Raw genomic sequence first — 14,306 nt, 5'->3', positions numbered from 1 at the left:
AATTTATGGTCCAACTACCACTGGTAGAAAACCACTGTGGTCCAATGACAAGTGTACACTTCAAAAATATCAATGCTCCCTCATGAATACATAGAAGCATCATTTTGAAGACCAGGAATCAGTTATTGATGAACAAATGTATGATATAACACAAAAAGTACCCACCAAAGAAGAAAATAACTCCCTATCACCATTAAATGAAGTTAAGTGTGCTGTCAATCAAGCATAGCAACACAAGGCCATGAGTTCTGATGCTATACCAATGGAAGCTCTCAAATAATGTGCTGAGGAACTCATAAGAAACATAGGCCTACGTGAACAAACCGTCAAAATCTGGAACACAGAACTGCCTCCTGATTTCAGAAATAGCCTGGTGGTTCCCACATTTAAGAAAGAAGACTGCACAGACTGCAATAACTACTGTGGAATATCTTTGCTGTCTGGCTTGGAAAGAGCTAATTACTCAAATTCTCACAAATTGTAATATCTCCTTAGTCAAAAATTACTACTATAGAACCAGTGAGTCCTCGGGCTTTCTATAGAAACCACATACATGGTATTCACAGATCGTCTACTTCAGGAAAAATACAGGAACAAAACAGGAGGCCATACTTTGCCATTATTGACCTCACTAAGGCATCTGACTCTGTAAACCAAAAAGTTTCATGAAAAATCTTAGATCTATATAGTTTTTCACAGAAATGCTTTGCCATGTCGAAATTGCTCTACACAGATACGACAGCAGCTGTCATTGGTAACGATTCTGGTGGTAGGCCAATCCGTATCAAGAAATATTGGTGTTAAGTAACGGTGCATGATTGCCCCCAAATTATTTTCCTTTTGTGTTGTGACTACCAGGCAGTTAGCTAAATATGATCTCCACCAAGGAATGCAGTTAACTAACAGAATGGATGGGAAGCTGTTTAATTTGAGACGTTTAAATGTAAGGAATACACCATTTCCTGCAGCATTATTTGAGATACAATATGCTGATGACAATGCAGCTGTAGCTCAGTTCGAAGAAGAACTAGTGTTAATTCGGAATGACTTCTCTGCAGCATAGAGAATGAATGGCCTCAAACTGTATACTAGCAAAAACGCAGATCTTTAACCAACCCCTATCTTGGGAAGGGGGAAAAAGATATCGCCATCAATAGAATGGTTTTTCAAGAAGTTAACACCTTCCCTTACCTTGGCAGCATCCTCTCATCCGGTGCAAATATAGATCTGGAAATTCTACTGAACGTATTGCAACCTTAATATGCACGTACACAGTAATGGAAATTCATTTAAAAAGTACCGCTCCAAGTGATTGTACTACGACGTGACGGGCAATTACGTACGCTATTTAAGTTCTATATATTATGTAAACCTCAAAACATATACTTGACAGTGACGTGCAATCACTTAAATGACAATTTGTTATTTCCTCCTTACCACGCTGAATTGTTTCATCCATCCTTTAAACAGTAAACAAATACGATAAATATATTGTGCACCATATCGATGGATGACATCGACTGCTACCGTGCGATTCTTGAATATTTGGATTTTGTCGATAGTTGTCAAACCTCAGCATCATCAAAATGGAAGAAGCAGGGGCTGTAGGGTGCTCACACTACAAAAGAAAATCAAAATTCGTTGTAAGTTTTTTATGTTGTGACTGTATATTTAATGCTGAATGATTATCTAGAACAAAGTGCATGTAATTTCCATTTTACTGAAAAAAATTGTGGCTTCAATAGGATGAAGGCATAAAAAAACTTTCTTTGATTATTCGTAAATTGGGTTCTCTTTTCTTCTTTCCGTGCTGCTCTTGCGATCTACTGTGGGAAATTTCGTGTGTGTGTGTTTAATGTGAAAACATATTCACTGTTCAGTTTAAATTGTGTCGTCTGACGTGTGTGATTGCGCGCGCTATGTGGATCAGTTCCTTATACCAATCTTTGTTTCTTACGTGTCTCTATATGCGGGTGTTTTGTCAAATAGATGTTAATTTTATTTAGTTTTGTTTTATTTTTCAAGGCGTATAATCTTTACTTAATTTCAGAGATGTGATTGAGCTAATTATGTTTGCCAGATTCGGACAGGAAACAGCTGTGTGCTGCTGCTAGGAAGCAGTTGCCTGAGAACAAACTGATTTGAGAAAGACATAGCTAATACTTGCCGCAAAAGATACGCGCAATATCCTGTTAAAGCCTTCGTTATTGTGAACATATCAGTTCCTTGGTATATTTTTATGATGTCAAATAATCCATGGCTTCACTTGGATATACAGACAAGTAAAAAAGGGCTCACTGATTTCGTATGAGACTTTGTATTTTCTTTGCGTAATTGCTGTTGTGTGCAATGTATCACGTGTGTTATGGCAGTGGCACCTAGTTAAATAAAGGAAAAATAAATCATCCCTATATCTAGGTGCAGTACTGAATTTGTCATATATTTGTTTTCTAAGTTAATGCATGAGCATTTATTTCCAATTTTTATTCTACACACATTACTCAAGGTTTTGCAAGGGGTCAAAGAAAAACTTCAATATTGCTCCATTTTTAATTGAAGTAGCCAAATTGTAGCTCTTTTTCTCTCTTGGTTATGAGGTAATGCAGTATGAAATAGGTATTTTTTTTATATTTTTCAGTTCCATTATTTTGTTGACAGTAACCTAAACAGTTGTGTGCTTTAATTCTATTTAACTAAGTTCCATAGTTTTTGTGTGTAATGTGACTCGATGTGCAAATATGCAGGAAATTATGTTTGTCAGTGGATGATTTCAGAGGCAGTAAAGTGAAAGTATAACATTACCAGCTCTGTAACATAGCTTTGGCAGAAATGTGGAAAACTTTGTACCTAGATACATTGCCCTAACAGACCAAATCTAGTTGCTGTATCTATGTAAGAAATCCTTCAGCAGTTGTGATATGAAATGAAAGTGTGGTGAGCACAATCACATAGAACAGCCAGTGGATAGTTATATGTGCATTGTACGTCGGCTAAAGTTCACAACGGGCTGCTCATGCACAGTTGTTGGCTACAATCCAATTGCCTAGTTTGTATTTGTTTTGAAAGACAAGATAGTACACATAGGCTGTTCCATTTCAAGTCTGATGAAAAATGAGAAAATTGACCTCATTTTTTAAATCATAAATTAATTGTACATATGTCAATTATTGTAAAAAAACTGTGAAAGTTATCTCCTAAATCTTTACTAGTCTGAGTTATAATTCAGTAAAGTTTGCATTATTTTCTGTCATGTAACTAAAGAACCTTATATCAGATTTTGGTGAACTACAATTCATTTTGAAACGTATCTGTTGTTGATGCAGGTATATAACATAACAATAATTTATACATTTGTAAGTACCTTTTATTCATGATGTATTAATCATAACCACAGTTTTCATAAAGATAAAACTTACATAGGGTTCATCTCCTTTTATTATATGTTGACTTCAGTTTTAAGTGTTATGGAGACTGTTGTTGGAAATATGGAAAAAATAATTAAATTATAAATATTAAATCTGTGCTGTACTTAGCTTGAATGGGCTGCAGTTAAACAGCAGGGCATCCAAGAACAGTCACATCATAATTCATGGCTATTGTTGCAGCTTTTGCTTACTTTTTATTTTATTTCATTTTTTTCTACAGATCTTAATTAAATATGCTGTAAAAAGTGTAGGAATACAGTGTTTAAATCAAATGCTGAACTATGGTATAATTTTTATTCAATTTAAAATTGTAGTTCAGAAAAAAATAAGAAAAGTGGTGAAAATTAACATTAAATTTAAGTTCTAACAATACCACTTAAATATCACCTCAAACTAACAATATTACCTTCATTTTGAATTTTATTTAAGAATTTTTTTCTTTGAATGGTTTCAGAGTATTGAGGAAGCATGAAAACCCTGACTTTTAAATGTGTTTTTCATGCTTCTTGATGTTTCATGCTGTTAATTCTCATGAAGTGGCAGCATAGGAAGCGAGTGGGTGCCATCCCGCACCCCCCCCCTCTTCCCCCGCCCCTCAGTTCTCAGGAAAAGGAAAAAAATATATATTTATAAATATAAGGTAGCAGGTGTTTTTCCCCCCAAGAAAATTTTGTAAAAGTCACTATTACGCGAATTTTTAAGTCAGAACTGGAACTTTTCTGTGCTTACTCACAAGTCTCCATCTTCCATAACATTAAAAATACTCTATACCCCCAAGTCTAGGTTCCCCCCCACCCTCTACGTACTATAGTATTAGTGCCTTTAACTGTAACAAAAGTTTATTTGTTCTGAAATATATTCATTGCTCAAACTATTATCTCATTTACCACACAATTACAATCCTGAAAGTATTATGAAAAGGATGGTTGCTACTCACCATATAGCGGAGATGCTGAATCGCAGATAGCGCAACAAAAAGACTGACAGAATGTTAGCTTTCAGCCAACAAGGCCTTCGTCAGAAACACACACACACACACACACACACACACACACACACACACACACACACACACACACACACATGCAAATGCAACTTACAAACACATGACCACAGTCTCTGCATGCTGAGGCCAGATTGTGAGCAGCAGCACATGATGGGAGAGGCATCCATATGGTGGTGGTAAGGTGGAGGCTGGGGCGGGGAGGGGGAGGGTAGAAGATATGGGTGGGGAATGGTAAAGAGCTGATTGTGGGAGCTTACAGGGACAAGGTGTAGAGAGGGTAGGGAAGCTAGGTACAGTCAGGAGGCTAGACAGAGAGCAGGGAAGGAGGATAGTGGAAAAGGAGAGAAATAAAGACTGTGGGTGTGTTGGTGGAATGGAGGTCTTAGTAGTGCTGGAATGGGAAAAGGAAGGGGCTAGATGTATAAGGACAATGACCAACAAAGGTTGAGGCCAGGATGGGTACAGGAATGTTAGATATATTGCAGGGAGGGTTCCCGCCTGTGCAGTTCAGAAAAGCAGGTGTTGGTAGGATGGTTCCAGGTGGCACTGGCTCTGAAGCAGTCATTTAAATGAAGAACATCACATTGGGTGGTATGCTAAGCAATGGGGTGATCCAACTGTTTCTGGGCCAGTTTGTCAGCGACCATTCACGCAGACGGACAGGTTGTAGCTTGCCATGGCCACATAGAATGCAGCACAATGGGTGCAGCTTAGATTATAGGTCACATGACTGGATTCACAGGTAGCCGTGCCTTTGTTGGGATAGGTGATGCCTGTGACCGGACTGGAGTAAGTGGTGGTGGTAGGATTTATGGAACAGGTCTTGCATCTAGGCTTATTACAAGTATATGAGTCATAATGCAAGGGGTTTGGGAGCAGACGTATGGAGATGGACAAGGATATTGTGGGGGTTTGGTTGGCAGCAGAATACCACTCTGGGTGGGTTGGGAAGGATAGTGGGTAGGATATTTTTCATTTCAGAGCATGATGAGAGGTAGTCGAAATCATGGCGGGGAATGTGATTGAGTTACTTCAGTCCTGGGTGGTAATGAGTAATGAGGGAAATACACCTCTGTCGCAGGACAATAGGACTTTGGGAGGTGGTGGATGACTGGAGAGGTAAGGCATGAGAGAACTGTTTTTGTACAAGACTGGTAGGCTAATTACTGTCTGTGAAGGCCTCGGTATGTTTTGGTAGGGACCGCTCGTCACTGCAGGTGAGATGACCATAGGTGGCAAGATATATGAGAGGGATTTCGTGATGTGGAATGGGTGGCAGTTGTCGAAGAGGTGGTATTGCTGGTGGTTGGTAGGTTTCATATGGATGGAGGTACTGACATAGCCATCCTAGAGGAGGAGATCAACACTGAGGCAGGTGGCTTGTTGGATTGAGTGGGATAAGTTGAAGTGAATGGGTGAGAAGGTGCTCAGGTTCTGGAGGAACATAGATAGGGAGTCCACACCCTTGATCCAGATCACAAAGATGTCATTGAATCCAAACCTGATGAGGGGTTTGGAATTCTTAGTGTTTGGGAAGGATTCCTCTATATGGCCCATGAATAGTTTGGCTTAGGATGATGCTATGTGGGTGCCCATAGCTGTACCCCGGATTTGTTTGTAGGTATTGCTTTCAAAGGAGAAGTAGTTGTGGGTGAGGATAGAGTTGGTCATGTCAACTACAAAGGCGATTGTAGATTTGGAATCTGTGAGGTGCTGGGAAAGGTAGTGTTAAATAGTGGTAAGGCGATGGGTATTAGGGATGTTAATGTAAAGGGAGCTGGTATCAACAGCAATGAGCAGGGCATCATGTGGTTAAGGAACAGGAACTGTGGAGAGGAGGAGGAGGAGGAAGTGGTTGGTATCTTTTGCATAGGAGGGTAGGTTGCGGGAAATAGACTGGTGTTGGTCTAAAAGAGATTCTCTCGCTGGAGGCACAGTGACCGGCCACAACGGGGCACTTGAGTGGTTGGGTTTATGGACTTTAGGAAGAAAGCAGAAGGTAGGGGTGCAGGAAGTGGTAGGGAGAAGGAGAAAGATCGACTCTTGGGAGAGGTTCTGGGGTGGGTGTAAGGATTTGAGAAGAAACTGGAGATCCTACTGGATTTCTAGAAACTTTAATCTGACCTACATTTACATCTACAATTGACATTTATACTCCGCAAGCCACCCAATGGTGTATAGTGGAGGGCACTTTACGTGCCACTGTCATTATCTCCCTTTCCTGTTCTAGTCGCATATGGTTTGCGGGAAGAATGACTGCCGGAAAACCTCCGTGCGCGCTCGAATCTCTCTAATTTTACATTTGTGATCTCCTCGGGAGGTATAAGTAGGGGGCAGCAATATATTCGATACCTCATCCAGAAACGCACCCTCTCGAAACCTGGACAGCAACCTACACCGTGATGCAGAACACCTCTCTTGCAGAGTCTGCCATTTGAGTTTGCTAAACATCTCCGTAGCACTATCACGCTTACCAAATAACCCTGTGATGAAACGCGCTGCTCTTCTTTGGATCTTCTCTATCTCCTCTGTCAACCTGACCTGGTACGGATCCCACACTGATGAGCAATACTCAAGCATAGGTCGAACGAGTGTTTTGTAAGCCACCTCCTTTGTTCTACATTTTCTAAGGTCTCTCCCAATGAATCTCAACCTGGCACCCACCTTACCAACAGTTAATTTTATATGATCATTCCACTTCAAATCGTTCCGTACGCATACTTCCAGATATTTTACAGAAGTAACTGCTACCTTCTTTCTATGTATTCACAATACATTACATTTGTTTATGTTAAGGGTCAGTTGCCACTCCCTGCGCTAAGTGCATATCTACTGCAGATCTTCCTGCATTTCGCTGCAATTTTCTAATGCTGTAACTTCTCTGTATACTACAGCGTCATCCGTGAAAAGCCACATGGAACTTCTGACACTATCTACTAGGTCATTTATATATATTGTGAAAAGCAATGGTCCCATAACACTCCCCTGTGGCATGCCAGAGGTTACTTTAACGTCGGTAGACGTCTCTCCATTGAGAACAACATGCTGTGTTCTGTTTGCTAAAAATTCTTCAGTCTAGCCACACAGCTGGTCTGATATTCCGTAGGCGGATCCTGAACACTTGAACAGTATTCAACAATGTCTTGCACCAGTGTCCTATGTGGGGTCTCCTTTACAGATCAACCATGCTTTCCTAAAATTCTCACAATAAACAGACATCAACCATTTGCCTTCCCTACTTCAGTCTTACATGCTTATTCCATTTCATATTGCTTTGCAACATTACACCTAAATATTTAATCAGTGGGACAGTGGCAAGCAATGCATCGTAAATACTGTATTGGAACTTTATGGGTTTGTTTTTCGTACTCACATGCATTAACTTAAATTTTTCTACTTTAAGAGATGGATGCCATTTGTCACACCAGCTACAAATTTTGTTTAAGTCATCTTGTATCCTCCTACAGTCATTCAACTACGACAACTTCCCATACACCATAGCATCATCAGCAAACAGCCACAGGCTGCTATGTATCCTTTCTGTCAGATCATTTAAGTATATAGAAAATAACAATGGTCCTACCACTCTTCACTGGAGAGCTCCTGATGATACCCCTCGCAGTCAAGAACAACATACTGTGTTCTGTTACTTACAAAGTCTTTTGCCACTCACTACCTTTGTTTACAGTTGGCAGTGTGACACAATGTCAAATACTTTACCTAGACCTCAGCTGTGCTACAGATCAGTATTTTATCACGTCTAAGATTTTGTTTTGACATTCTTTGGCTGAGCCAACTCTCAACCAGATTGTCATGTTTCAGTGTAAAGTAATATTGGGCTATGCTACAGATCATCACAACCTACATATCAAAAACTAATACAGGTGCAAAATAAATATTGTCAGTGGCTGTTATCTTCTGCTTGCACACACATGAAGTCACACAAAACTGTGCCATTATGTTGTGGGATGAAGGCCATGTTGGTATCTGTAGGTTCAGTTGACCCATGTCAATAGTGCTGCACAATACTGGAAAAAGAACAGCTTATATTGAATCTCTATGCTGGTTTGGCTGTAGTGCAAGAAGGATTAACAGGTTTGTGTGCTGCAGTCGACAGTAGTAATACTAGGTGTAGACCAGAAGATTTGATTACAGTCAAGCTTTCCAAAACAGGGAAAAGATCCAGTAGACATTGCAAGTTTGGTAGCTTCAGTCTAGCAGTGTCCAATAACATCAGTGCTTTAGTGACTGAGCACAAAACCATTCAGACAACTCAAGGAGTTCAGAAGCATTCCAATAGTACAGACTATAAAATGCAAAGTAGGTCTTATTGCTGAGTAGTAGTTACAGGAGGAGAATGTCAGAACTCATATCTAACTCTTTGTGAAGTTATTACTATGTAAAACAGTGACATCACCTGTGATTTAAGACTTTTTGGGAAAGCTAGGTAAAAATGCAGTTAAGATGTTAGTGGAGTTTCTATTGTGTGCTGCTGTTGGTAACGATTCATATGATGAATCATGGGAAGTCAACACGATGAATCAAGAGTGAGATGTGGGTAGCTGATGAGATCATCATTCGTAACTTCCTATAGTTCATAAATGAAATTAGATGATGCATTGTTACATAAGATTAGATTTTAAACACATCATTGTAATTTTCAGAAAAACCATAAATAGCACATACAAATAGGTTGTTACAATGATGAATGTATTCTCAGGCTATCCTACACGTCAGTATACTGTGGCGATCTTGCACTGAAGAGCCAAAGAAACTAGTACACCTGCCTAATATCTTGTAGGGCCCCCACGAGCACGCAAAAGTGCTGTGAAACGACATGGGAAGGACTCAAGTAATGTCTGAAGTAGTGCTGGAGGGAATTGACACCATGAATCCTGCAGGGCTGTCCATAAATCCATAAGAGTACGAGAGGATGGAGATCTCATCTGAACAGCATGTTGCTAGGCATTCCAGATATGCTCAATAATGTTCATTTCTGGGGAATTTGGTGGCAAGGAGAAGTGTTTATACTCAGAGGAGTGTTCTGGGAGCCATTCAGTAGCAATTCTGGATGTGTGAGGTGTCGCGTTGTCCTGCAGGAATTGTTCAACTCCATTGGAATGCACAATGGAATGTATGCAGGTTATCAGACAGGATGCTTACTTATGTGTCATCTGTAAGAGTCATATCTAGACGTATCGGGTCGCATATTACTCCAGCTGCACACGCCCCACACCATTACAGAGCCTCCACCAGCTTGGACAGTCCCCTGCTGACATTCAGGGTCCATGGATTCATGAGGAGGTCTCCATACCCGTACATGCCCATCCGCTCAATACAATTTGAAATTAGACTCATCTGGCCAGGCAGCATGTTTCCAGTCATCAACAGTCCAGTGTTGGTGTTAGTGGTGATGGGCCCAGGCGGGGCGTAAAACTTTGTCGTGCAGTCATAAAGGATACATAAGTGGGCCTTCGGCTCCTAAAGCCCATATCAATGATGTTTCATTGAATGGTTCACACGGTGACACTTGTTGATGGCCTAGCATTGGAGTCTGCAGCAATTTGTGGAAGGGTTGCCCTTCTCATGTTGAACATTTTTCAATCGTCTTTCGTCCCTTTCTTGCAGAATCTTTTCTGGCTGCAGCAGTGTCAGAGATTTGATGTTTTACTGGATTCCTGATATTCATAGTATATTCGTGAAATGGTCAAATGGGAAAATTCCCATTTCATCGCTGCCTTGAGGTGATGTGTCCCATCACTTGTGCGCTGACTTTAACACCACATTCAAACTCACTTAAATCTTGATAACCTGCCTTTGTAGCAGCAGTAACCGATCTAACAACTGTGCCAGACTCTTGTTGTCTTGTATAGGCATTGCCAACTGCAGTCCCTTATTCTGTCTGTTTACATATCTCTGTATTTGAATACAGATGCCTATACCAGTTTCTTTGGCACTTCAGCATATTTTAGTGTTGATATTCACTGGCTTTACCAACTCACAAGCAAATTATCACATGCGAACCTAACCTAAGCCTCAGGCTAAAGTGCAGATCAGTCTATCACCACAACCACATTTTTTACTTTTGCTTTCGTTGGCTCTACCAACACAACCAAGTTGTCACATTCCAACCTGACCTAGGCTATGGGCTACACTACCGCACCTGTCCCAACACAATCAGGCTTTTTGCTTTCTCATTCATTGGTTTCAGCTGCTCATACCCCAACTTAACCCAGCTCTCAGACTTTACTTTAGTTATTCCAGTCACCAAAGAAATAGAAGAATCAATTAGCAACCTTAAAATTCACAATAACCACATCAGCAAAAATTATTATGGTGCTGTGCATATTGAAAATAATTGTAAACAGCTTATATCTTTTGCCAAAAAAATAAATAAATAAATAAAAATAAATCATTAGCTTTGGTGGTCCTCATTGGCTACCATATATTGTCACCTGATAGCGTACGACCAATCTCAAAGTATTGCCAACATCTGCACACCACTCAAGAGCAGCCAACACTGTGAGTACACTTTAACCAAAAGCTCTTTGTAAACATGATGCCATAACAGTAGTTGGTTCAAGTAATAGTTTGGACTGTAATCTTATTCAGTTAAGGTCAACTTCAGGTACAGTGACGAGACTGCTTAATGTTGGCTGTCAACATGAGAAAGCAATGAAAAAGTGTTATGATTAGTCATACAAAAAATAATGTGTAACATAAGATGAAACTTTTTTTTCCTGAGTTGTCAGTTAGATGTAACTTTAAGGTCAAAATAAATAAGAAAACAAAATTTAATTATTGCTCCTGATGGACACACTTAAATGTACACTACACTGTCCTAGCTTTGGGCCTATTGGTTCTTCCTCAAAGCAAGGAGAGAATAGTAAGTTTGAGGCAGGTTGTAAAGGAAGGGGGTGTCACTCAGACCCCAGGATGAGAGGGACCAGTTTGGTTTTAGGATGGGATGATATAAAGTTCTTTGTTTCCCATTCTTCTGCTCAATGAAGGAACTAATAATTCTGAAAGGTAGGATAGTGTAACATACTTTTATGTGTGTTTATTGTTAGTTCTGACCCACTGAAGATATGGCCGGCATTTCTGTCTCATACTTTTTTCAAGTGACTTTTCCTTTGGGAGAAAAATTTTATATTGATTGAGCAATAATTTTTACACTAATCTCTCAATATTAACTGTAGCAATATTAAAACTTCTGCAAACTAACTTCTGAGTTGTGTCGTGAAGGCTTCTCATAGTGGATCAGTAATGCTGTAGTAGACTCGTGAGCATTTACAGTGCATCATGAACATCTACAAGACGAAATAAAGATTTGATTTATATGTGCTTTTTGCGGTCAACCTATTAACAACTGTGGTTACCATAGTGCCATGTGGAAAAATAGTTTAAGTTTAATGTAAAAATGGTCTGTTTTCTTCATTGGCATTAAAAATAATATTTCTAAATTATTTACTGTTTTCGTTTATATTAATCAAGGCTTAATAATTCCAGTGATTTGCTACTTTCAGACGCCATGCTGCAACAAAATTTATACATGCCGCTTTTGCCACGATGAAAATGAAAGCCATGCTGTGAACAGAAAAGATGTCACTGAGCTAGTATGCACAAATTGTGAAACTCGGCAGAAGGTACAAGCCGAATGTGAGAATTGTCATCTGCGATTTGGGAAGGTAAACATTAAAGAAAATATTTAGTGTCATTAGCAATTCAGGGCACAGTGCTGATATATCTTTCCTAAATCAGTGCTATTTCTTAAATTTTTTTAAATTATTTCTGTTGTACATGCAATTTGTGCCCTCCAAGAATTATTTTAGCAGAGAATAAATTTTTGTTGTAGACTGAAATTGGTAACTGCTTCATTATTTACGGGTTTCCAGTGCATGTTATCACTGAATTTTGCCTAATAGAAGAATGTAATAATGCTTATGCATTTTTTTATCTTCCTGTCATGCAGCGTTGTACAAATTATGGGCTTTTAATATAGAATGTGCAATGTTCAAATCAAAGGTAAACTTAAAAGCATTTGCAGAAAGTAGCAACTACATACACATAACCATGGAACTTATAAAAGTTGGTCTAAACTTAACACTAAAGATCTGGAACTAGTTGGTCTAAACTTAACACTAAAGATCTGGAACTTCAGTTAAGACATTCAGAAGTGAACTACCATAGAAGCCCGATGTACCGCTGTCCAATATACCATGGATGGAAATATACTGCAGTATAAAGGAAATCCCCAAAATAAAATGTCATTTATGAATGAGTTTTGCACTCTCAGTATATTTTATAAACTTGAAAAAAAAACCATTTCAGCCTGCATATAACCTTTCTGCAGTATAATTATTCATTTATTGTCTAGATTTCTGGGTGCTTGTTACAGTGTCACAGAAATGGAAAGTGCATTCAGTGAGTGATAAAATATAAATTATGAAACTGAAGAAAGCTTATCAAGCAAGTATAGTTAACCTGAAGGAACAACCAGGGTATGGGTGAAAGAAGAGAATAAACTTAAAAGTTTAGTAAACACAGTTGAAAGTGATGTGGAAATGGACAGAAAAAGGACTAAATTATGAAAAGTAGTGAACTTGATGAATGCCTTTATAGGTGGTTTTTAATAAAGATTTATTAAAGCCCAAGCTGAAAAATTTCACTTTCATTTATATGGCAGCAAATAGTTTATAGCTTCTGATGGGTGGTTTTCAAGATGGAAAGTTGCCATGAAATTTGCCAAATGAGCATTGAAGGAGAAGCAAGGTGTTGTGACAGTGATCTGTCACTGTCTTCTGAAATCCTACACAAAGTAATGGTGGATGAAGATTTAAACAATCATCAAGTTTTAATTGTGTTGAAATGGTGCTTTATTATCGATTACTTTCAAACAGAACTTTCAATCCAAGATCTGTTCGAAAATGGATGAAGACAGAATAATCCTCTTCTTTGCCATGAATAAACTGGGCAGCTATAAGCTGAAACCTCTTTGTATGGGTAAAATAAAAGCCTGATATGTTTCAAGCATGTAAATTTGTCATTATTATTGTTCACCTACAGGCTTTCAAAGAATGCTTGGATGACCAGTGATATTTTCACCAACTGGTTTCGAGAAGAGTTTATTTTGTCAGTGAGAAAGCACCTATGGTCACTTAAGGTGAGAGAAGCAGCTGTCGTAATCCTTGAGATCACTGTTCAACAGGTCCACCTGCTGATATATTACAATCAGAATATGGAAAAGTAAAAACTTTGTTTCTTCCAAAAAATACGATGATATTAGTTAAGCTGCTGGATCAGGGCCTCCTGGTAGCATTTAAGCTTCATTATCACCATTTATTGCTGAGTTAAATAGTAAACTTGGATGAGGAAATGAAAATGTTCTTGAAATCTGTAAAACTTAAGAGTATTGTGTATCCAGTGGGCCTGGCATGACAGAGCATTGGTCTGACTACTATTAGGAATTTCTGGAACAAGTGTTCCATTGAAGGAAATACAACAGATGAATGATGTAGTGGCATTGATTTCAACAGTAGTGACACCCATTGTGGATGTAATATTCTACAGTACAGTACTGATTGTGAAATCTTGAACCATTGGGTAGTTGTTGACAACAAAGAATTGATTTTGGAAATCATAGATGACTGGACATTAGCGATGTTGTCTGAAATAAAAGTAGGGAAGTAGATGAGGATGATGAAGATGAAGGAAAAGTATAGATGATGTTCCCAGTACACATGAAATATTGAATAATATAAATAAATTGATTATGTAGATGGAGAGACAAAGTGAACAAACCAAACTGAATTGTTGCACCTGATGGGCATAAAACAATGTACTCTAAAGAAACTGCTTGAAGTGACCCACCATAG

At 38.9% G+C, this 14,306-nt stretch overlaps 2 protein-coding genes across 7 annotated transcripts in view; one reads left to right on the top strand and one right to left on the bottom strand.

The window, feature by feature from the left end:
• The window catches only part of LOC126190979 (adenylyltransferase and sulfurtransferase MOCS3), a 183,515-nt gene extending 181,938 nt beyond the window's left edge, over positions 1-1,577 (bottom strand). Inside the window, exon 1 of one of the 2 annotated variants that reach the window (XM_049931649.1) lies at positions 1,438-1,577. In XM_049931649.1, the coding sequence (XP_049787606.1) occupies positions 1,438-1,459 (22 nt within the window). In that variant the 5' untranslated portion in view covers positions 1,460-1,577. Of the gene's footprint in view, positions 1-1,191; positions 1,334-1,437 lie in introns of those variants that run through there. The other variant, XM_049931650.1, reaches the window with a different exon arrangement.
• The window catches only part of LOC126190980 (RING finger and CHY zinc finger domain-containing protein 1), a 106,381-nt gene continuing 93,652 nt past the window's right edge, over positions 1,578-14,306 (top strand). For all 5 annotated transcript variants that reach the window (XR_007538305.1, XR_007538304.1, XM_049931653.1 and 2 more), the window contains exons 1-2: positions 1,578-1,643; positions 11,958-12,119. Coding sequence is in view for 3 of the 5 variants with exons in the window: in XM_049931653.1 (XP_049787610.1) it covers positions 1,587-1,643; positions 11,958-12,119 (219 nt within the window). In the remaining 2 variants the exon portion in view is untranslated. The remainder of the gene's footprint in view (positions 1,644-11,957; positions 12,120-14,306) is intronic.

This window comes from Schistocerca cancellata, chromosome 6 (assembly GCF_023864275.1).
Source record: "Schistocerca cancellata isolate TAMUIC-IGC-003103 chromosome 6, iqSchCanc2.1, whole genome shotgun sequence".
Taxonomy (NCBI): domain Eukaryota; kingdom Metazoa; phylum Arthropoda; class Insecta; order Orthoptera; family Acrididae; genus Schistocerca; species Schistocerca cancellata.
The sequence above is the reverse complement of the archived record's forward strand: the minus strand, read 5'-3'. Positions and strand labels throughout refer to the sequence as shown.